Consider the following 21,654-nt stretch of genomic DNA (forward strand, 5'->3'; position numbering starts at 1 on the left):
AAGTGCAGTGTTGTTCACCAGTGCTATTCCCGCTGCGTTTCCCCAAGCACACAGGCCCTATGGACCGGAAGGACAGAGCCAGTGGGGACACGGGACATCACATCTGTGAGTTTCCCTCCAAGCCACACAAACCAATTTGGAAAAATAGAACTTTTCTTTTATCATTACTAAGTCAAAGGTGTGGAATGCCATACCTAATAATAATGTTTGTCATAGACAGTATGGTAGTTCAAAAGTTGAACTTTAAGGTTCGGGAATGCAGCCGTTGTCAACAATATCACACTAAATGGGGGAGGAGAATATGGCGGCGCGACGCAGCGTGCACGGCCTCTCCGGTGAATGATACCTGTATTTGTTAAGTAGGGTACCGTGCACGATTCTGATCTGATGGAGACAGGCATGAGAAGCACGGAGGAACATCTGGAGAAACTTCTGAAATGCCCGCTTCGCTGCCGCTGCTACTGTGCGATCAAGAATCTCCGGAGGGGAAGGCCCCAGATCCTCGGCTTTGCCTGTTGCTTGGCGGCGGGGGACAGGATAAAAGCACTCGGCAGAGATAGTGCTCGGTGCTCGGTGTCAGAGGGCTGGTCGGAGGCTCGAAATTTTCGGACTGACTCAAGAGTCGGCTGTGGTCGGGTGCTTCCAGGGTGCTGCATCAGCAAGTTTGTGGCACTGGAGGTTCATGGCAGGGAGAGTTTTCTTCCTTCTACCATCTGCGTGAGATGGTGGGACTTTCGAGAGACTTTGAGACTTTTTTTTTTACCGTGCCCATGGTTTGTTCTTTATCAAATTACAGTATTGCTTTGCACTGTTGTAACTATATGTTATAATTATGTGGTTTTTGTCAGTTTTTCAGTCTTGGTCTGTCTTATGTTTCTGTGATATCATACTGGAGGAACATTGTATCATTTCTTAATGCATGCATTACTAAATGACAATAAAAGAGGACTGCGTGTACTCATAATCTAATCTAATCAAACTATCCCTTGAAATTACGTTTTTATTTTGAATTTCATGATATTGACTTACCACAGTGTACCAAGTCAAATATATTTAAACAAACAGAGGTGACCAACATTGAGAGGAAAAAAAACAAAACCATCTGCTTTCCAAACCAAAGTTCAATGCACTCAGAATGGAATGGTTAATATCACTTTATTAATGAGGGAGTACAGATGGGTACTTGAACCCATGAAATAAAGAAGAGTATCCAGGTTCCAGACTCCAGGAGGACTTAAAAGCTAACATTTAAATTATACTTGAACAATTGTTTCATGTTCCTCTCTGCTACATGGCTGTTATTGTAAGTTATTTCATTCATAATCAATTGCACTTTTCTTTTTAGAAATGATGTACTTTAACCCGTTGCTTTTATAAACTTTGATATTAAATTTCTGCAGATTATATAATTCCTAGAGTATATATTCAGCATGGCTCCAATTTTAACTCATAATTCTGAAGTGACTGCAAGTGAAAGGAGTGACAATGAAGAGTGAGTATTTTCTGTTTTCTGAATGAAAAAGGAGTTTCTCTGGTTAGCGGAAGATTTCCCTCCACACCTCTCTGAGGTAGTGGGGAACCGCATATAAGGCAAATTACAGCAGTTGGTTGCCATTGCCTTCTGTTGGGTGAGTTTCCAAAGAGATCACCAGCTGGTATCCCAGCACGGATGGAAAGCGTGCAGGGCAGCCAGCTGTAATTCGAACTCGGGACCTTTCATCCCGAAGTCCGGCACTGACGCCACTACGCCACCAGCCGGGTCGTTTTCTGAATAAGCTGGTAAAACTATCCAAAGTCATGACATGATGAAAATCTGAACTATAAAGCTGTTTATTCTGACAAATGCAAAGTAATGTATTTTTCCTAATATGTAACACGGGAACTGAACATTCTGAGCTTGATGCTTTTTCAATTATTCTAGAAATGGGATTGTGCAAGTGAAGAATCCTCATCTGGCATCAATGCCTGAAGATTATCTTTATCATTTTGATCTGGGAACACAAACACACAATCTACAAGCAATGTTTGGAGATGTAAAGGTAAGGAGTTTCTGGAAGTGTAAAGAATAAAGCTAAATACAAAACAAAAGCCTGTTTCTTTCATGATGATCTTTTAATGAATGTAAAAATGAATAATGATGAAAGAAATCCAGAGATTAAATTTAATAGACAAAGAAATATGAAAGAAATAAATATTGCATATAATAACTGTAACCCCCTCACTTTATCAAGATTGCTAAAAAATTCTAATTCTGCATTGAGTTCATCATTCCTGCATACCAACATTTCTTGCCTTATTCCATGCAGATTTTGCAGCCTTTGAAATAGAAATGGGAAGGCATAGATATAAATGTAAACCATCTGCCCACTGCCTCTTTCAAGTAAATTTATTTTAAAATTGTAATGGCCTATATAGATCAAATCACAGAAAGCACAAAATTTACTTTTATTTAATAGTTCATTCATCTTCCTTTATGGTTGCTTAATTCAAATCACCTGCTAATTGCACAAAATTTTGTCCAATGTTATTATTTATGTTACTTGATTCAAATTATTAAATGATCATTTTTAGTTGAGTGCTCAGATGACAACTCTAAAGCACGTGCAGTCTGCTCCTCAAGTTCTACGATTGACATGGTATATCCATTTCTGTTTCCCTCAGGTCCTCTAAATTACCTAGTGCCTATTCCTAACTAACATCATGAAAATTCTCTGTCTGAAGGACGTCCGCTTGTTCACAGGGCTGTAAGTGTGATTCAGGGGATGAATATAAATGTGTTTATATCAAGAAATGTACCACAGGAGGTTACTGCAGCGTCAGCTCAAGCCTGATTCTGTATTAGACTTGAGCTTGCACTGAAGACAAAACGCAGCAGTTCTAAAGGACAGACATGGGTATTATAAACCATTGAAAGTGGCAGAGGAAGTTGAGAGAGTAGTTTGCAGAATACTTCAGATCCTAGCATTCGTAAATAAAGACGGTTATTACAATTGGGGAAGTTATATTGAACTTTTACATAATACTAGTTAGATCTCAACTTGTTCATTGCATTCAATCCTTCCATGACATAATACTTCTAAAGATTTTGAGAGGAAAGCATTATGATTATAGGTATAGTAAACAAATATTTTGCATCTGTCTTTACTCAGAAGACGTAGATTAAGGAAATCAGGGCCATGATGAATGTATGGAAGATAGAATTTCACAGCACTAATGATAAAGCACTGGAAAATCAAGGAGATCCAGACATAATCTAAACAAACCTCCACAATTTTTAAGCTGGTGTTTCATGGTTCTGAGAAAGGTATTTATGTGTGGATGTGTTGATGATCATTTTCCAAAAATCTCTAGATTTCGATGTTTGCAAAAACAGCGAATGTATTGGGACCAATTCTTTTCACATTATGTTAGTGATTTGGATAATGGAGTTGATGGCTTTGTGGCCAAGTTTGCAGATGATACAGAGGTAGGTAGAGAGGCAGTTAGTCTGCAGAAAGATTTGGACAGATTGGGAGAACTTTGATGGAAGGAATAAAGGCACAGACTATTTTTGGAACAGGGAGAAAATTCAAAACTCAGAGGTGCAAAGGGACCAGGGATTCCTAGTGCACGATTCCAAAAGGTTAACTTGCAGGTTTATTTATTTAGTTAGTTAGTTGAGTTGGTTGTAAGGAAGGGAACTGCATTGTTAGCATTCATTTTAAGAGGACTGGAATATCAGAGCAAGGATGTGATGCTGAGGCTTTATAAGGCTTTGGTCAGACCTCACTTGGAGTATTGTGAGCAGTTATGGGCTCCTTGTCTAAGGTGCTGGCATGGGAGAAGGTCCAGAGGAGGTTCACAAGAATGATTCCAGCAATGAAATAGTTAACATATGAAGAGCATTTGTTGGCTCTGGGCTTGTACTCGCTGGAGTTTAGAAGAGTGAGGGACGATCTCACTGAAACCTATCGCCTATTGGAAGGGCTAGACAGAGTAACTGTGGAGTCGTTTCCTGTAGTGGGTGAGTTTAGGACCAGAGGGCACAGCCTCAGAATAGAGGGACTTCCGTGTAGAATAGAGATGTGAAGAAATTTTTTTTCACCAGAGTTTGGTGACTCTGTGGAATTCATTGCTTTGGATTCCGTGGAGGACAAGTCGTTGGGTATATTTAAAGTAGAGATTGATCAGGATCTTGGTTAGTCAGGGTGTCAAAGGTTATGGGGAGACGGCAGGAGAATGGAGTTGAGAGGGAAAATAAGTCAGCAATGATGAAATGGCAGAGCAGACTTGATGGGCTGAATGGCCTAATTCTGCTCCTATGTCTTATGGTATTATGTAAAACCGCTATTTAATAAATAAAGAAAAGAAATAACGGGAAACTATGGACCTGCCAGCCTAACATCTTCTGTTCACCAAATGTTGGAATCCATCAAAAAGAACACGTTAACAGGACACTCAAAAATGATAAATTGATCAGGTAAGGTCAATAGAGTTCTAAGAAGGGGATAGTGTGTGTTTTTGATGGTGTAATTCAACAGGCTACAAAAAAGGAAACAATCAGTATGACATACCTCCATTTCAAAAAGACATTTGAGAAGACACCGCACAAATGTTAGATAAAAAGGGTACAAGGGTCTGAAGTTAACATACCAGCATGGAAAGAACAGAAAACCCAGTTGCTTTTGGGTCAGCAGACTGCTGGTGCGGAGGTACAGGTATACGCTTAAAAAAGTGAACTTTTGAGGAAGTTATATGTGCTGTTAAAGCATGACATTATCAAAATTATGAAATTTAAAGTCTAAAATGTAACCTTGTATCTTTCAGTTTGCTTGCGTTGGTGGCAGTGCAAATCGGATGAGAATGTTTGCACAGCTTATGCACATGGAGCTTGGATTAAACGGTGATGGGAGTAACATTCTGGATATCTGTGCAGCAACAGACAGATATAGTATGTACAAGGCTGGTCCTGTATTGGCCGTAAGTGTAAGTATATAGTATATTACAGACGGATTATGCTGGTGCAGTTTCTTGCTGTTTCTAGCATACTGTGGTTGTAAAATGCAAACAATTCCCTTCAATAAAGAAATACTTCCTGCCAAAATTCTATGTTCAAGCAGCTCCTTCCATATTCCCTCTTGCTTTCTGCCATTTTCCAGAAACATCAAATTTTTTTTTAGATTAGATTATGAGGACACGCAGTCCTCTTTTATTGTCATTTAGTAATGCATGCATTGAGAAATGATACAATGTTCCTCCGGTGTGATATCACAGAAACACAAGCAGACCAAGACTGAAAAACTGACAAAACCCACAAAATTATAACATATAGTCACAACAGTGCAAGCAATACCGTAACTTGATGAAGAACAGGCCATGGGCACGGTAAAAAAAGTTCAACGTCTCTCGAAAATCCCATCATTTCACGCAGACGGGAGAAGGAAGAAAACTCTCCCTGCCATAAACTTCCAGTGCTGCAAACTTGCCGATGCAGCATCCTGGAAGCATCCGACCACAGTCCGACTCTGAGTCATCTGAAAACTTTGAGCCTCCGACCAGCCCTCCGACACCGAGCACCAAGCACCATCTCTGCCGAGCGCTTCAACCCCAGCCCCGGCTGCCAGCAACAGGCAAAGCCGAGGATTTGGGGCCTTCCCTCCGGAGATTCTCGATCGCACAGTAGCAGCGGCAGCGAACCGGGCATTTCAGAAGTTTCTCCAGACGTTCCTCCGTGCTTCTCACGTCTGTCTCCATCAAATCAGAATTGTGCACAGCATCCTACTTAACAAATACGATATCATTCATCGGAGAGGCCGCGCGCGCTGCATCGCGCCGCCATCTTCTCCTCCCACCCACTTACCACTTACCCCGATGAAGGGTCATCGACTTGAAACATTAACCTGCTTCTCTTTCCACAGGTGCTGTACAACATGCTGATTATTTCAGAAATATTTGAATTGACTTTACTTTTTACATCCTTCACATACATGAGGAGTAAAAATCTTCACGCTACGTCGCCATCTGAATGTGCAATGAGCAAATTAGTTGTTTGGAATAAATAGTATAGCAAATAGAATAGAATTTGTAATTATACAGTAAGATATACACCCAAACAGACAATATAGCTTAGAAATACAATTGTGTCAGTGTGAATTAATCATTCTGATGGCCAGGTGGAAGAAGCTGTTAAGTTTAATTGTCATTCAACCATATACATGTATACAGCTAAACAAAACAGTGTTCCTTCGGGGCCAAGGTACAAAACACAGTACATGCAGTCATACACAGCACATACAGTCACAAACATAATATTAGCCCAGGTCCCTGAGTGGCCTGAAGATTGATCCAGCATTTTTTGCCTTTATTTCAGATTTCCAGTAACTGAAGTTTTGAAAAAACTTTTGAATCTCTGGCCTTACACGAATAGGTTAAAGTAAGAGCTGGTGATAAAGAATGAAAGGGGCAGTTTCTCCAGATTATTCAGCTATTTATATTGATTTCAGCTGATGGTGTCACAGAGTTATGAATAAATAATGATGTAGCTTGTACAATCAATTTTCAGGCAATATGTTGAAAGAAGATATCCAGAATTCATTTCTTCCCCAAATTAAATTTTATTTTTTGACATTGCTCTATGGCTTAAAATTAAATAGTAAAACAGGCTGAATTTTTTGAAGCAGCAAATTGATTAGTTTGCAACACGGAAACTTCTCTGAATCAGAGTCAGAATCAGGTTAAATATCACCTGCATATGGAGTTAAATTTGTTAGTTTTGTGACAGCAGTACGTTGCAATAGATAATAATAGAGAAAAATAACTGTGAATTACAGTAAGTAAAATATATATATAATAGTTAAATTAAATAAGTAGATGTTAGAACTGACCACACTGAAAGGAATCTTTTGCTCAAATTATGGTGGTGTTATCCCTATGGTAATATCAGAGCTCCTAATTTAACAGGGTTGAGGGGTGCAGTAGAAATTAGGATCACAACTCCTGCAGATCATGGTCACAGAACCTATGAGTCTTGGGTCTGGGAACATCTGAAAAGAGAGCTCAGTGTTTTGGATCACTGGTATTGAGAATCCGGAAACAGGGACCACGTGTCCTTCGAACTGGGAAGAGTGGAATGTAAGGGACTGTCAAAAACCTGGTAGAAAAATGCCTTTTGCATAAGGTTGAAAAATAAATGTAGTGTACTTGCTGTAGAATTTCTAATACAACATTTTCTTCACAGCATAGTTTAAAGTATATTTTGTTTCAAGTTGATTTCTGATTTAACTTTTAGTATACAGTGGAGTTTTAAAACATGTTTCACCATAGATAGTTGTTGTTTTTGTTCTCAACAGTAAGTTTTAAAATCACAAATAAATCAAATTTGGAAGTTTATTAATGAAATAAAATGTGATTAAAATTATGATTTATGATTTTCCTTTCGCCAAGGTCCCAAAACTATAATTGAATATTTTTTGCTCTTTGCTTGTTGTTTAACCATTTTCTTTGAACATTGGAACTTCAGGCTTTTGCTCGTGCAAAACAAACTTAAAAAGCATATTAAATAACTAGATTCGGTCATCACCAAATATTTAAATTGTACAGTGTCAAAATAAATGTATGCAGGGTCAGTTCTGCTGTTAAATACTGACACAATTATTTGCAAAAATTGCAACATGAATTGTGATTTTGTGCTTAAGAATTATGATTTAAAATGATATAAAAATTCCCACACACAGATATTGCCTGATTGGCTGATTCTTTCCACCATTTCTGTTCATGTTTTTAGATTTGCCTTAGGCACCCCTTGTATCTAATGACTGGAAGAACACAGGAACAATTACCACTCCACAGGTCACAACAGAATATCATCTTAGGTTATTCTTTATCAGGCATCCAGACGACATGAATAGCTCAGCTCAATCATCTCTTTACCATCGTTGCTATAATGCAAGCACAATTGTCCTTGGGAAACCAGCACCTGTATCATTTGTCTCCAAACAGTTTTGTGACCTTTCTGAGGCAACCTAAGTGGAAGTGAATTTACTTTTAGATGTGTGTCTCTACAATATTTATTGTTTTTGTATAGCTCTGTATTTGTGAAATACCATACATTCAGCAAAACAATAGGCTAAAATAAAACTCTATGTATTCAAAAAGTCAAGGTCACGGTGTGTGCAGAACCATGGATACCTTATGGAGCTTAGTGACCAAATCACTCATCTCAAGACAAATTTAGGAACGGGCTTTCATGCAAACAGTAAAATTCACTACCTCATACAGTATTAGAACTTATGAGTGAGGCTACAGGTCGTGGTTGTAAATTACACAGAATGGCTCTTTATAATGGGGGAAGACCACTTTTGAAATTAAACTTCCAATGGGGAGCTATATCAAGTGTAGAAGCACATACCTACTGATAACACCTTATCAAAGCTGCAGCCTGTTACGAAGTGTCTTACAAGACTCTTATCTCACATGCAATTTCCAAGAAAAAATTGTTTTTTGATTATGCAATGGAAAAACACTTTTAAAAAATCCATGGCTCTATTTTTTTGTTGCATTAGGCACAACCACTCCTCTGATCCTTAAAAGAAACTTTTCATCTGATGTAATGTCTTTGTGCTCTCTTGCCATTAACACTATTAACAGATGTAATCTGCTACTGGCCACTAATCCTCTCAAATAAATTAATATTATGTCTCTGTTGTATCATCACGGTGCGTTATTAACAGTTTAACTACAGGCAACTGTTGGACAAGGTTTTCCAGATCAGATTGGGACAAAATAATGCCATTTTCAAATTAATAATAAGGCCAGCGATACCCAAAGTAATGTAAATTGGATTTTGTTTTTCTCATAGCATGGAGTGGGTGTGCCATCGATATCAATCATGCTTCATGAACTCATTAAGTTACTTCACCATGCCAAGTGTTGTGATGTCACTTTCATACGTCTGGGAACATCAGGTGGTATAGGTGAGTCAAGAAAATCTGAAGCTCTCTGTCTCTTCCTGTCCAAATTGAAGCCAAATAGGAATGTAAGGAGCTATATGTGTCCAGCAGGACCCCAGCCAACCAAGTAAACAATAAGCATGCTCTAGGTAGATGTGTGTGTTACCAAAGGGATCAATGTCAAAATCTAGTCAATGATGCAGCTCTATAAAACTCTGGTTAGGCCACACTTGGCAGTACCGTGTCTAGTTCTGGTCGCCTCACTATAGGAAGGATGTGGAAGCATTGGAAAGGGTACAGAGGAGATTTACCAGGATGTTGCCTGGTTTAGAGAGTATGCATTATGATCAGAGATTAAGGGAGCTAGGGCCTTACTTTTTGGAGAGAAGGAGGATGAGAGGAGACATGACAGAGGTGTATAAGATATTAAGAGGAATAGATAGAGTGGACAGTCAGCGCCTCTTCCCCAGGGCACCATTGCTCAATACAAGAGGACATGGCTTTAAGGTAAGGGGTGGGAAGTTCAAGGGGAATATTAGAGGAAGGTTTTTTACTCAGAGAGTGGTTGGTGCGTGGAATGCGCTGCCTGAGTCAGTGGTGGAGCTAGATACACTAGTGAAATTTAAGAGACTACTAGACAGGTATTTGGAGGAATTTAAGGTGGGGGGTTATATAGAGGGCAGGGTTTAAGGGTCGGCACAACATTGTGGGCCAAAGGGCCTGTACTGTGCTGTACTATTCTATGTTCTATGTTCTATGAAAGCAAGGATGTAATGGTGAGGCCTTACTTGGAGTATTGTGAGCAGTTTTGGGCCCCTTATTTAAGACAGGATGTGCTGACGTTGGAGAGGGTTCAAAGGAGGTTCACAAAAATGATTGCAAGATTGAAAGGCTTATCATATGAGGAGCATTTGACAGCTCTGAGCCTGTACTCACAGGAATTTGGAAGAATGAGAGGGGATCTTATTGGAATCTATTGAATGATGAAAGGCCTCAATAATGTGGAGAGGATGTTTCCTATGGTGGGGAGTCTAGGAACAGAAGACACAGCTTCAGAATAGAGGGATGTCCATTTAGAATGGAGATGAGGAAGAACTTCCTCAGTAAGAGATTGGTGAATCTGTGGTATTTATGGCCACAGGTGGCTGCGGAGGCTAAATCTTTGGATATATTTAAGGCAGAGTTGATAGATTCTTGATTAGTCAAGGCATGAAAAGTTACATGGAGAAGACAGGAGATTGGGGCTGAGAGTGAAGAAGGATCATCCATGATGAAATAGCAGACAAGACTTCATGGTCCAAATGGCCTAATTCTGCTCCTATATTTCGTGGTCCATGGTCTAAATAGATCTCTGTGCTTTTATTTTTTGTTCATTTGTCTTCTTTCTTTATATTTAATCTGATATATCATCTGTAGAAATTAGTTTGGTTTCCATTTATATTTGAAGAGTCCAGCTTTACCTCCCCACCATCATAGAAAATGATAGCTTATATCTTTTGCTATCATTACAATCTCAGCAGCCTCATCACCATCTGTTTTTTTCTTAGCTACTATAAAAGTTAAACCAGCCAATTTACATCATTGATGATCTTAATACTTTCAAACAAGTTTATGCCCACATGCTCACCAATTTCCACAAGTGATGGCTTCTGTTCTATCTCACAAACAGCACTTTCTCATTTGTGAGAATTAGCTCAGCAATGAAAGGGTTAACCAAGAGGCGCATGTGATAGCTCTGGGTCAGTATTCACTGGAGTATAGAAGAATGAGAGGGGATCTCATTGTAACCTATCAAATATTGAAAGGTCTAGACAGAGTAGGCATGAAAAGGCTTTTTTATATAGTGCGAGTCTAGAATCATCAGGCTCCGACTCAGAATAGAAACACGTCCCTTTAGAAAAGAGATAATGGGAATTTCTTTCAACAGAGGGTGGTGAATCTATGGACCTCATTGCCACAGATGACTGTGGCGGCTAAGTCACTGAGTATATATAAAGTGGAGGCTGATAGGTCCTTGATAAGTAAGGTGTCAAAGGTTACGGAGAGAAGGCAGGAGAATGGGGTTGAGAGGGATAATAAATCAGCCATGATGGAATGGCGGAGCAAACTCAATAGGCCTAAAGGCCTAATTCTTCTCTTGTGCCATGTGGTCTTCATAAAATCTCAGCCATTTGCTGCTGGAACCTCATCCATGGGCATTTCTTAATACTTGCTCCAAGGCTCTCTTGTCTTCCATAAACGTCAGCTCATCTCAACAATACACGATATGAAGCTAAATGTCTCAGTGAAATGTAGGAATCAACACTTCCACATACACAGAAAAGCCATCACTGCATTCCAAAATGAAGAGAAATACATTAATTGTTGAAGTGGCAAAAAGCATAATCAAATATAAAATAGCATACAATCATTTTTTTTTATTTCAGGTGCAAGCACTGACGATCAACTCAGGAATGTCTAGTTGTCTTGAAAATAGTTCACTGCATTTCAGTCCTCTGGGCAAGAAAGCAGGCTTATTTTGAGTTTTTGGTACGTATTTTTTACTTTTAGAAATTGTTACAAAAGATATAAAAACACTTTATAAAATTATCTATAATAGTTACCAATTAGATGAAACACAAAAGGTTAGCATGTAGTTAGAATTAGTAATTTTGGAAGGCTAATGAAATGTCCATTTCGAATTATAAATGCCAGGAAACTTTAATATAACTTTGCAGAACTTAGTTGAAACAGCATATGGAGTACTGTATGAAACAAATATGTTGGAAGAATTTCAGAGGTTCAGAGGATATTCAACTAGGTAAAACGATGTTGTGGTGATAAATGTGGATTGGGGTAGAACAACACTAGACAAAAATGCTTCTATTGTAAAAGGTGTAGACACATATGAGATTTACTCCAAAGCATAAACAGAAAATGTTGGAAACACTCAGCCTCTCAGGCAGCATTAAGAGAAAGTAAAACATTTAAATTTCAGGTTGAAACCCTTTTGTCAGAATGAAAATTTTTCCACTTGGACAGACTGATATGAAAAAGCCGATAGTTACTATGCTTTTGAAATTTTCTCATACTGCCAGCTATGTAATAAAAACGTTTCCTCCAAAATGTATAAATTTAACAGGAGATAGGAAGAGACTGGTAGCTCTTTTGATCAAAGTAGAACAGGGTTGTGAAAGTTCAATAAAGATGTATGTATTTAATGCCAGAAGAAATACTGAGAAACAGAACTATCTTTTAAATTTTAGACTCAAGTCTGAGAAAAATTGCTTTGAGAAACTAAACTGACGTTTCAGAAAACGGATGTGATTTACCATGCAGCAGAAATCAGGGAAACATAAAGTCACCTGTGAGACAACAGGAAGAAATGTGAATGCAGTTTACACATCTAAGCCCGTCTCTAGGGATGACAGAGAAAGTTTTAAACTAAATCTAAAGAAATTTCAAGGCCATGAGTTTCTGGGAGGAAAGGTAAAAGCCACAAAAGCATCCTGCATTTCTTAAAATATGTAACAAAGGATGTAAGAGACAGGATTTAAAAAATGGCAGAGCATTTTGCACCAATCTTCACAAAATTTGCTACATCTACTTGCAAACCAAGAATCCAGTAAGTATGAGCAACTGAAAAAATTATTAAAAATTGATGAGACTGAAAGCTGATAAATCCCATGGACCTGATGATCTATATCCCAGAGTTTTGTAAGAGGTGGCTTTAAAGACAGGTCCTTACTATTCACCATATGTTTATGCAAAACTTCATTCTAATAACAATAAAATGATATCACATACTCAGATGCCGGTCACAGTGAGTAGGTCAATGCCAAATATATAAATTGTCTTTGGAACATGGAACAAAGTATTGGGGCATCATGGACTGACTCTAAAGTCAATGATGAAGCCATTGAGAAGAGGGGCACATTGTTCTGGCCAAACTATAGAGAGGAATATTATTACAGATTCTGAGAATGAGAATAATTCTGAAATATGAGAGGTCATATACAAATATACAGAGGTCATTTGCTCAGCTAGGTAGAGATGACAGGCGGAGTAGTGCAATGCTCCTCTTGTGAGAAGTTGGAAAACAGGGAGACCTCCAGTGTCCCTGACAATACAACTGCAAGAAATGCATCCAGCTGCAATTTCTAACAAACCATGTTAAGGAGTTGGAGCTGGAAATGGATAAACTCCAGATCATTCGGGAGGTTAAAGGGGTGATAGATGGGACATATAGAGAGATAGTTACACCCAAAGTGCAGGACACAGGAAACTGGGTGACAATCCAGAAGGGGAAAGGGATTAAAGAGCCAGTGTGGAGAACGAGTATGATCAACCCCTCAACAAATGGTATATAACTTTGGATACTGTCGGGGGGGATGACCTAATAGAGGAAAGTTGCAGTGGTCGGGTCTCTGGCACTGAGACTACTTCTGTGACTCAGATGGGAAGAGGAAGAAGAGACACACTGTGGAGATTCATTAATTAGGGGAATGGACAGGAAGTTCAGTGGGCGGGAACAAGATTCCTGGATGGTATGTTGCTTCCTGGGTGCCAGGATCCGGGACATTTCAGATTGAGTCCTCAGCATTCTTAAGTGGGAGGGGGAACAGCTAGGAGTCCTGTCCATATAGGTACCAATGACATATGTAGGACAAGTGATGAGGTTCTGCATAGGGAGTCCAGGGAGTTAAGTGCTAAGGTAAAGGGTAGGACCTCCAGGGTTGTGATCTCAGGATTGCTACCTGTGCCACGTTCTAGTGAGTCTAGAACTAAGAAGATTATACAGTTTAATATGTGGCTAAGGAGTTAGTGTAGGAGGGAGGGCATAAGCTTTTTGGATCATTGGTCTCTCTTCCGGAGAAGGTGGGACCTGTACAGAAGGGGCGGTTTGCACCTGAACAGGAGGGGGACTAATATCCTAGCAGGAAGATCTGTTAATGCTGTATGGTGGGGTTTAAACTGGAGTTGCAGGGGAATGGGAACCTGAGTGCCAGAACAGTTAGCGGAGAGAAACTGGAGAGGATTTCAAGGAGGGTCACAAAGATTATTCCAGGATTGAATGGCTTGTCATATGAAGAGCGTTTGATGGCTCTGGGCCTGTATTCATTAGAATTCAGAAGAATGAGGAGTGACCTCATTGAAACTTATCAAATGGGGAAAGGCCTTGATAGAGTGGGTGTGGAGAGGATATTTCCAATGCTGTGAGAGTCCAAGACCAGAGGGCTCAGCCTCAGAATAGAGGGACATCATTTTGAATGGAGATTAGGAGGAATTTCTTTAGCCAAAAGGTGGTGAATCTGTGGAATTCTTTGCCACAGGCAGCTGTGGAAGCCAAGTCTTTCCGTATATTTAAGACAGAGGTCGATAGATACTTGATTGGTCAGGGCATGATGGGATATGGGGAGAAAGGAGGAGACAGGGGCTGAGAGGAAAATTGGATCAGCCATGATGAAATGGCAGAGCAGATTCAATGGGCTAAATGACCTAATTCTGCTCCTATACTCTATAGATTTATGGTCTAACTGTTAGGATACTGAGAAGCTTAGAGGAACAGAAGTGTCTTGGAATGTACATCCACATGTCACTAAAGTGAACGGGACAAGTTACTAGCAAAAGGAAATGGATTATTTTATTATATGTGGCACAGAATAAAAGAATAGGGAGGTTTTGCACATATTTTACAAATATGGGTTTCCTAGGGTTTCCAGCCTGGTGCCTACGGACTCCTCACTCAATGGTATTAGTCCATGGCATAAAATAGCTATAAAAGATTGGATTTAGGCCGAAGCTGGAGTACTGCAAACAGGCCTCATCATCATAATACAGAAAAGGTTTGATTACACATCAAAGTTATCATCAGGACAGCAGATTTTTTGCTAAAAAGTTATAGGCTGGGATTATTCTCTTGGCATAAAGGAAAGTGATAGTAGATTTAATAAAGGAATATAAAATCATAAGAGGAATGAATGGCTGGAAAAAAACATTAGTTGAGAGTACAATAACCAACGGGTATAATTTAAAATGGTCTAATAGTTGGATGACATGTTGCCACTCAATGATTAATGGGGTTCTAGAACTCATATAAAGACAATGGTCATAAATTCTGCTGCACCTGAATGAGCTACATTTCCAAATGCACCTCATACCATAGCCTACAGACCAAGAACTAGAAAATGGCTGTATAAGTACTCTTCAGATAGTCCTGACTCATGGGCTAAATGGCTTCCTTCTCTGCTGTAGGTTTCTAGCACTCCATGATCATCTGACCAAGGCAAATATTATTGATTGTACGCTGGCTGTTCAAAGGAAATTTGTAACAGAAAGTCAAAATTGCAATATATAAAATATGAAAATTCAATCACCAGTTTTGTTTATTATGATTTTCTGGAAAGAAGCAAAAAAAACCTGAGATTTTCATTTGTTTCACCTTTCACTTTATACTGTATCAGTACAAAGACAGAACAAATGGAATTCTGCAATTAGTACATACATTTGTGTACATTATTAAAAACTGTGGATAAATGCTATAACTTAGAACTATATTATTAGTCTCCATGTTTTTGAGAGGGCACAGCCTTAAAATAAACTATTACATCTTTTAGACATTAAGGACAGGATAAAGTTTAATTATTCTAACCTTATTTTGAACCATAATTTTCAAATGTTGAAGAATTGCCAGTTTTTTTTAATATTTAGAGCGATTCAATTAATCATAATTACAATCAAATATTTATAACATTTTTTAAAATAGATGTTCAACTAAAGAAATTCAGTATTAAAGGTAGACAGAAAATAACAGTAATTTGATGACTGTAATTGTATTTGGTTGACAGACAAAGCATGAGTTGTTAAGAGGTAGTTTACCTTGCAAAACATGAGAATAAGGCCAAGCTCATAGCATGGAGCTTCTGGAGATTAGAAACAGCTAACAGAAACCATCTTTTCTCTGAGATGTCTTCCTACTTAGAGAGGCTTAACACAGAGTGCAAATTTAAATTGTTATAATCTGACACAATGATGTCCCCTCTTGAAATATAAATGCATTATATGACATTTTGTTGGAGAATTAATGTATTTCTGCAGGTCTGGATCCTGGAACTGTGGTTATAATAGGGACAGCAGTAGATTCATTATTACAGCCTCAGTTTGAACAAGTGGTTCTGGGAAAAGTAATTACTCGAAGCACCGAACTGGATAAGGAACTGGCCCAAGAATTATTGAACTGTGGCAAAGAGATTGCCGAGTATCCTATTATCATTGCAAACACCATGTGCACACATGATTTTTAGGAAGGTATGTTAAAATTATGTTGGGCTTTAGAAATCTGTAATATCAAACAAATTCTGATAACTTGGTATTTTGCCTGCACAAAAATCCCAATACTTCTGCATCTGGCTTACCAGGTGATAGTTCCCACACACCACCAAGATTCACCAGCCCATTTCCTGCACTCTTTTTCAACTTACTGGGTTCATTCAAAAGATCATGGCACTATTTAGAAACATCTTTTTAAAGTAAATTTATAATATCTTGGCAACACACACAAAATGCATTTTGTGTGTGTTGCTCAGATTTCCAGCATCTGCCGATTTTCTCTTGTTTATAATGCCTTGGACTACCTTTTTGGAATAACAAAAATAGGCTGCAAAATCTGTCAGTCCCACTCCATTGCTAGTGGTGCCAGATGGTTGGAGCTTCACTTCATCAGCGAACAAATTCTACCTTAAATACAAAGGATGAATCAAGCTGGTTTCAGCCAAGACCCTCTCCCCATGCTCCATGCATCTCAGCACTGATCTGGACCAGATGCTGAAGGCCAGCTGGGCTTAAACCTTGCATTTGGCAGGTGTTCATTTCGACAAAATGGGGTCTCAGAAGATCAAGACCCAAGAACAACAAACAGGACTGACTGGTAGGTCCATTGTATTTTTTTTCCTTTTCTTGCCCTATTTAAATAACCTCCTCATACATTGACTCTATTCTGTCTCTCCTTGTACAGCCCCTTTCCACCTATATCCGGGACATTTTAGTCATAGAGTCATACAGCATGGAAATGGGTATTTCAGCACAATTTGTCGATGCAAACCAAGTCTAAGCAAGTACAACTTGCGTGCTTGACCATACCCTTCTAAATCTTTCTTATCTATGTACCCATCAAAATGTCTTTTAAATGTTATTGTACCTGTTTCAACCACTTCCACTAGCATGCGCTCCACTATTTGATAATTTCTGATTATCTGCCCTCACCAGCTCATTTTCACTCCCTCCTTTTCTCACTCTCTCCTTTTGATCCAATTCCAGTCCTACTGGTGTCCCCTTTTGTCCACCTACTACCTGCCTACTTCATGCACCATACCTCATCCCCCATGTGCTTCTATCTGCCATTCAATAGGGCTTTAATAGGTACACTTAATATCAGAGAAATGTATACAATATACATCCTGAAATTCTTTTTCTTTGCAAGCAACCTTGAAAACAGAGGAGTGCCCCAAAGAATGAATGACAAAGCCCCAAAGCCCCTGCTTTTTTTTCCAGGATAGGAGAACCTAAAACTAGGGCTTAAAGCAAAAGGGAAAATATCTAAAGGGAACCCAAGGTGCAAGCTATTTCATACAGAGTGTGGTTGGTGTGCAGTATATGCTGCCAAAGAATGTAGTGGAGGTAGATACAACATTTCAACCTATAAAGACCATGTAGACAGGTACATGGATTGGCATGATTTAGAGGGAAATGGGCCAAATGCAGGTGAATGGGGACTAATGTAGGTGAATGTAGGAAGGCACCTTTGTTGGCATGGACGAGTTAGGCTGAAATGTCTATATCTTGTATAACTCTATGACTATAACATATTTTCAATTCCATGCTCAACAGTAATATTTCATCTGATGTCCCATGCATCACTTCATGCAAATTATTAATCATATACACAATGATCATAATTTCCTTTTGTTTGCTGCAGGGCAAGGACGTTTGGATGGTGCTTTATGTTCAATTTCTATTGATGAGAAGGTGGAGTATTTGAAAAAGGCCTATAGAGCTGGTGTTAGAAACATTGAAATGGAGTCCACTGTCTTTGCTGCAATGTGCCACAGTTGTGATCTAAAAGGTACGAGATTTGTAAGGTCAGGTTAAGCTGACACATTTTTAATTGTTACATGAGGAAGTAGAATAAACTTGACACTGTAGAAATTAGAAGAATATCATATTTAAATTTTTGTAGATCTTCATTTATTGATGTTTAATTTTTTATATTTTGACTTTTTAAAAATCTCATCTGCTGGCGTCTACTTTTCCTCAACCGCACGCCAATAACCAATTAAATTGAGGTATCTTATTATTCAAATTTAAGGTACAAAATGATAGTTTCATCTAAAATTTCACATGTAGCTTACAGAAATAAGCTTGTCTGTATACTTTATTTTCTTGTGCACATCAATCTTTGGAAAACAAGATTTAAATCAAAAGAGAAATTTGATTGGAAAGACTAGAAAAAAATATGAAACTCATCCTTGGAGAAGAGGGGGAAAAAGAAACCTTAATGCATACTAACATTCAAAGCAAATTTATGTTTACTAAAAAAATAACAAATTAGATTGGTTCTTACACAACTGGAACATAAAATTTTGCCTCAAAACCATTATTGCCGTAACCATGAAGATAGAGTTTTAGTTGCACTTGGGTGTGCTATAGACAGGAAGTTGATTGAATTCAGAATCAGGTTTATTATCACCGGCATGTACCGTGAAATTGGTTAACTTAGTCATAGTCATAGTCATAGTCATACTTTATTGATCCCGGGGGAAATTGGTTTTTGTTACAGTTGCACCATAAATAATAAATAGTAATAGAACCATAAATAGTTAAATAGTAATATGTAAATTATGTCAGTAAATTATGAAATAAGTCCAGGACCAGCCTATTGGCTCAGGGTGTCTGACCCTCCAAGGGAGGAGCTGTAAAGTTTGATGGCCACAGGCAGGAATGACTTCCTATGACGCTCTGTGCTGCATCTCAGAGGAATGAATCTCTGGCTGAATGTACTCCTGTGCCCACCCAGTACATTATGTAGTGGATGGGAGACATTGACCAAGATGGCATGCAACTTAGACAGCATCCTCTTTTCAGACACCACCGTGAGAGAGTCCAGTTCCATCCCCACAACACTACTGGCCTTATGAATGAGTTTGTTGATTCTGTTGGTGTCTGCCACCCTCAGCCTGCTGTCCCAGCACACAACAGCAAACATGATAGCACTGGCCACCACAGACTCATAGAACATCCTCAGCATTGTCCGGCAGATGTTAAGGGGCCTCAGTCTCCTCAGGAAATAGAGACGGCTCTGACCCTTCTTGTAGACAGCCTCAGTGTTCTTAGACCAGCCCAGTTTATTGTCAATTCGTATCCCCAGGTATTTGTAATCCTCCACCATGTCCACATTGACCCCCTGGATGGAAACAGGGGTCACCGGTACCTTAGCTCACCTCAGGTCTACCACCAGCTCCTTAGTCTTTTTCACATTAAGCTACACCATGTGACAAAGTTTCCTACCGTAGCCCTGTACTCAACCTCATCTCCCTTGCTGATGCATCCAGCTATGGCAGAGTCATCCGAAAACTTCTGAAGATGACAAGACTCTGTGCAGTAGTTGAAGTCCGAGGTGTAAATGGTGAAGAGAAAGGGAGACAAGACAGCAGCAGTTCAATGCAATACATGATAATATAGAAAAAAATAAATAAATCACTCGATCAATTAATCAGTATGCATATATGTATATTGAATAGATTAAAAATAGTGCAAAAACAGAAATAATATACAAATGTTTGTAGATTAAATAAAAGTGTGTTTGCCCTCCACTAGTTTCCCATTGAGCTGAAGTTATTTGATTCATCTTCAGTGTCAAGGAGCATGGCTCATTCAATACTACTGCATCACTGGGATCCCTAGTTTCATACAAATTATATCAAAACATTATAAAATTTTAAAAATAATGAGAACTTTGATTATTTTTACCTTCCACGCTCCTCTTAAGCTGAAGTAAGAAATATTCATGTGTCAAGCTGCTCTAAAGTTAAAGATTTACATGTAGTTTCAAAAGATTTTTTATTGAACACTTTTTTTTACATTCAGAATATTTCTGCTGGCTAAAGTTTACGGTTGTATTACATCAACAGCAGAATTACCCAAAAGCACATGACGTTCATGCTGACCAAGTGAAAAGTGTTCCCAGTACAAATTGGTTAAACAGAGGAATATTCGTATATTTATACACACAATATATAACACATCGGCAGATAAACAAACGGGAATTTTAACAAAATACATTTTACTGTAAACACTAAAACAGCTGTGGAAATACCAGAGGCCAGGCAGAGGGAAAGCCGCTTTCTTCTGAAGGTCACTGTGACACATAACAGATTGCGGAGACCTTGCCTGCCAGAACATTTTTCCAAAAGATAGCTGCTAAAATCAACATCAACTTCTTAGAGTGGTGCTGAAGCCTGTTGCATCGAAGTCAGCCCCTCCTCCAGAAGACATTTCTTCACAATATTCCCTAGTACTTCATTGCCACTCTTACAGGATGCTTCTATCACCGTCATTGTCCTGAATTACAAGCTACCTAGTGTGTACCATAGTACTATTTACTCAAATGGCTCAAGTTCACTACAAAGTTGCAAAACCTTGAAAGCAGCTGATAACTTAATCAATAAGTTCTATTTCAACTTTTTAGAAATGCCACAAGGTCAACAATTTAAAAGCAAGATGCAAATTACTATTTTTTTCTTTTAGCTGCTATTGTGTGTGTGACTTTATTAAATTGGCTTGATGGTGACCAGATTACATCTCCACACGAAGTTTTACTGGAGTACCAAAAGCGTCCACAGAAAATAGTGTCAACGTTCATCGAGAAACAGCTTGGGCTGATAAAATAGAATGAAGTATGTCAGTGTAGGTGTACAGTAAATCGTAAACAAAAATAGAATTCCAGGTTTGCATGAGCCTGTCAGATAGACTGAATAGCTGGATATTAATTTTAACAACAATGCTTACGATTTCAAGTACTTAATAGAGATGTGCAAAAACAATTCTTAATGTTAATGCAATTCAGTTGTACTTATTTATTTTATTATGGTACATTGATAGCTTTAGGAACTGTTGTATAATACAATACTGTATATCCTGAAAGTTCTGATTTGATTATCAATGTAATGCAACTGATTAGTTGATACTAACTTATTTCTGATGCAATAAATCCCATGAAATTGGCCCCATTGTTAGATTAAACGCTTTTAGTGAAATATTTCACTTAAAATTGATACTATGCTTTGCATATTGACACAAAATTTAAAATGATGTTTTACTTCAAAGTTCAAAGTAAATATATGTCTCCATATTTTCTTGCGAGCATACCTATAAATCTATAGAATAATAACCATAACAGAATCAATGAAAGACTGCAACAACTTGGGCATTCAACCAGTGTGCAAAAGACAACAAGTTGTGCAAATATAAAAAGAAAGAAATAATAATAATAATAAATAAGTAAACAATAAATATCAAAAACATGAGATGAAGACTCCTTGAGAGAGAGTCCATGAGTTGTGGAAACATTCAATAATGGGGCAAGTGAAGTTGAGTGAAGTTATACTCTTTAATTAAAGAGCCTGATGGTTGATGGGTAATAACTGTTCTGGACCCGGTGGTGTGAGTCCTGAGACTCCTGTACCGTTTTCTT

At 38.5% G+C, this 21,654-nt stretch overlaps 2 protein-coding genes across 4 annotated transcripts in view; one reads left to right on the forward strand and one right to left on the reverse strand.

Annotated features, from left to right (window-relative positions):
- Positions 1 to 1,430: 1,430 nt before the first annotated feature.
- On the forward strand, positions 1,431 to 20,851 carry LOC140198769 (uridine phosphorylase 2-like). Its single transcript, XM_072259778.1, is given in 7 exon segments — positions 1,431 to 1,492; positions 1,922 to 2,039; positions 4,807 to 4,965; positions 8,837 to 8,951; positions 16,005 to 16,214; positions 17,881 to 18,027; positions 20,709 to 20,851. Coding segments are annotated over 7 exon segments (954 nt in total).
- The window catches only part of LOC140199614 (coiled-coil domain-containing protein 148-like), a 116,241-nt gene continuing 114,443 nt past the window's right edge, over positions 19,857 to 21,654 (reverse strand). For all 3 annotated transcript variants that reach the window (XM_072261987.1, XM_072261988.1, XM_072261986.1), the window contains one exon: positions 19,857 to 20,839. The gene's annotated coding sequence lies outside the window, so the exon portion shown is untranslated. The remainder of the gene's footprint in view (positions 20,840 to 21,654) is intronic.

Source organism: Mobula birostris, chromosome 6 (genome assembly GCF_030028105.1).
Source record: "Mobula birostris isolate sMobBir1 chromosome 6, sMobBir1.hap1, whole genome shotgun sequence".
NCBI lineage: Eukaryota > Metazoa > Chordata > Chondrichthyes > Myliobatiformes > Myliobatidae > Mobula > Mobula birostris.